The following is a 3,272-nucleotide window of genomic DNA, read 5'->3' as shown; positions in this document are numbered from 1 at the left end:
ACCTAATTTGATGTTTGCTTAGTTGCTTTATGTACTTAAAAAATATGAGTACATAATGGTTGTTTTTAACCCGGATTCAAATGCTTATCCGGGTTGATTTTTGCTTTTGAATTTGCTTTCAATCCGGGCGTGATACCCACCCGGGTTGATGATTGCTCTATTACTTAGAAATTTTCTAAGCGAATAGTGGTTGCTTTTGTTTTTTGCTTTGAATCCAGTTATGAGACTATATCCAGATTGTTTTTTGCTTTATTTACTAGTAATTTAAAAGTAATAACTTTCTAAGTAAGGAAAATTCTTTTCATTGACTTGAAATTTTTTTATACAAAATATGGGATCATAGGTTGGTTGCTTGCCATAGGCTACAAGTTTTGGTTGCTTTTGGTTGCTTCTTCTACTGGTAAAATTTTCTGAGCCTGAGTCCATGCCATGTATTTGGTATCTCAGACTCATCCATGTTCATGAGCTTGTATGTTCCTGGCCATAGAACTTCCTTGACTTTGTATGGGCCTTCCCATCTTGGAATTAGCTTCCCAGTCATGGTGGGATCTGAAGCTTCCGTGTCTCGAAGGACCAAGTCTCTAACTTGAAAGTTTTTGACCCGAGACTTCTTGCTGAAGTGCTCTTTTGTTTTCTCCTTATACTTTTCCATTCTTGCCACCACCTGGTCTCGGACTTCGTCAATTAGCTCAATATTTGTTCTGAGCCCCTCCTCATTCGCTATCTCATCAAAATTGATTGCTCGATGGGAGGGGGATCCTACTTCAATTGGTAGCATAACTTCAGTTCCATAGGCCAGTTTGAAGGGGGTTTCTCCTGTGCTTGTTCGGGGGCTTGTTCTGTATGCCCAGAGTACATTAGGCAATTCTTCTTGCCATTTGGTTTTGCTTTCCCTGAGCCTCTTCTCTATCCCCCTGAGAAGTATTCGATTGGTTACTTCAACTTGGCCATTCCCTTGAGGGTAGGTTACAGATGATTTCTTATGCCGGATGGCCCATTCTTGAAGGTAGGATTCAAATTCTGAACCAACGAACTGTGGCCCATTGTCTGAGACCAGTACTCTCGGGATCCCGAATCTCATCAGGATGTTGTCCATGAATTTGATGCAATCTTGTTGGTTTATTGTTCTCATGGCCTTTGCTTCTACCCATTTTGTCATGTAATCAATTGAGACTAGTAAGTACCTGAGGTCTCCTCTGGCCCTGGGGAAGGTTCCCATGATATCAATTCCCCATACGGCAAATGGGATTGTTGACAAGACTGAGGAGGGTAGGACTGGGCTCATCCGGGTGACATTGCTAAATAACTGACATTCCTTGCACTTTTTCACAAAGTCTATTGCATCCCGGAGGATAGTAGGCCAGTAGTACCCTTGTCTTATGATTTTGTGAGCTAGGGCTTTTGCGGATATATGATCCCCGCATATTCCTTCATGAACTTCCATAAGACAGTACTGTGCCTCTTCTGGGCCTATGCACTTCAGGATTGGGGAGGAGAAGGTCCGGTGATAGAGTATGCCCTCTTCGATGAAGAATTTTAAAGCTTTGGCTTTTAACCTTTGAGCCTTCCCTTTATCTTCCGGGAGCTCTCCCTTCTCCAGATAGTTAATAAATGGAGTCATCCAATTCGGACTGTTGTCTATTTCCATGACCTCTTCAGCTTCTATGCTTGGTTTTTACAATTCTTCGAAGTAGACGGACCAATCCAGGTCTAATGAATTTTGAACTAGTTTAGATAGTGTATCAGCTTCTGAATTCTCCTCTCTGCAGATTTGGATGACTTGGGTTTTTGGTATCAAGGCGAGGTAGCTTTGGACCTGAGCCTGGTACTTGGCTAGGACTGGATCCTTGGCTATGTACTCGCCTTTTATTTGCTTTACCACGATCTGGGAGTCGCTGTAGATTTTGAGATCCTGGATCCTGAGTGTTTTTGCTAGCTTCAACCCTGCAATCAAGGCCTCGTACTCTGCCTGGTTGTTTGTTGCTGAGAAGCCGAAGGAGATTGCTGTTTGGATTGTGAATCCTTCTTGGCTCTTTAGGATGAGGCCGGCTCCTGATCTTTCATTTGTTGAAGAACCATCAACTTTGAGAGCCCAGGCTCCAATGTCTTGATCAGTGTCTCTTCCAGGGTCAATGCTCATGGGCACAGGCTCTTCTTCCGGGAAATTACATTCTACGATCAAATCAGCTAGAGCCTGGGCTTTGATTGCGGTTCTTAGAATGAAACTCAAGTTGAACTGACTCAGCTCAACTGCCCAATTTATCAATCTTCCTGAGATGTCTGGCTTGTGTATTATTTTCCTTAAGGGTTGGTTAGTTACAACCCATATCTCCCTTCCCTAGAAGTAGTGTCTGAGCTTTCTGGATGTTGTGACCAAGGCGAAAGCAAACTTTTCTAGCCTGGGGTATCGGGTCTCCGCATCTTTTAGCACTTGGCTCACATAATAAACTGGTTGCTGTTTGCCATTCTCTTCCCTGATCAAGGCTGCTCCAACTGCCAGGGCCCCTGCTGATAGGTAAAGGGATAGGGGCTCCCCAGGTTGGACTTTTGTTAACACAGAGGGTTGAGAAAGGTACCTTTTGATTTCTTCAAATGCGCATTGGCATTCTGGGCTCCAATTAACTTCTCTCTTGTTGGTTGCTCCTTTTAACAAGTCAAAGAAGGGTAGGCATCTCTCGGCTAACTTTGAGATGAATCTTCTGAGTACGGCCAGTGACCCTGCTAGCTTCTGCACATCTCTTTGTGTTCTGGGAGGTTTCATTTTCTAGATTGCCTTTATCTTTTCTAGGTTGGCTTCAATTCCTCGGTTGCTTATCATGAATCCAAGGAATTTTCCTGCCCCTACTTCGAATGTGCACTTTTCTGGATTTAGCCTGAGTGAGTATTTTTTCAAGTTGTTGAAGCATTCTCTCAGGTCTGCTATGTGCCCGGGGATGCTTGTAGACTTTGCAATCATGTCGTCGACATATGATTCCAGGTTCCTTCCAATCTGGTTACTCTTTGATATGTTGTTCCCGCATTAGTCAATCCAAAAGGCAGCATCACATAGGCATAGACCGCCCTATGGGTGATGAAGGATGTCTTTAGGATATCCTTGGGATTCATGTTTATCTGGTTGTACCCCGAGTAGGCGTCCATGAAACTTAGCATTACGTGACCGGATGTTGCATCGATCAACTGATCGATATTCGGCAGGGGGTAGGGGTCTTTGGGGCATGCACTGTTCAAGTCTGTGTAGTCGATACACATTCTCCATTTCCCGTTTGCTTTTT

The 3,272-nt window shown here is 43.7% G+C and overlaps 1 protein-coding gene across 1 annotated transcript; it reads right to left on the bottom strand.

Annotated features, from left to right (window-relative positions):
* Positions 1–394: 394 nt before the first annotated feature.
* On the bottom strand, positions 395–1,648 carry LOC141665744 (uncharacterized). The gene is made up of 2 exons (XM_074471726.1): positions 1,185–1,648; positions 395–821 (listed from the first exon to the last, which is right to left on the bottom strand). Exons 1-2 carry the CDS (start codon positions 1,646–1,648, stop codon positions 395–397), a joined length of 891 nt encoding a protein of 296 aa, XP_074327827.1.
* Positions 1,649–3,272: the final 1,624 nt, after the last annotated feature.

Source organism: Apium graveolens, chromosome 6, assembly GCF_009905375.1.
Source record: "Apium graveolens cultivar Ventura chromosome 6, ASM990537v1, whole genome shotgun sequence".
NCBI classification, from domain to species: Eukaryota; Viridiplantae; Streptophyta; class Magnoliopsida; order Apiales; family Apiaceae; genus Apium; species Apium graveolens.
Note: the sequence above shows the minus strand (reverse complement) of the source record. Positions and strands in the feature narration are given on the sequence as shown.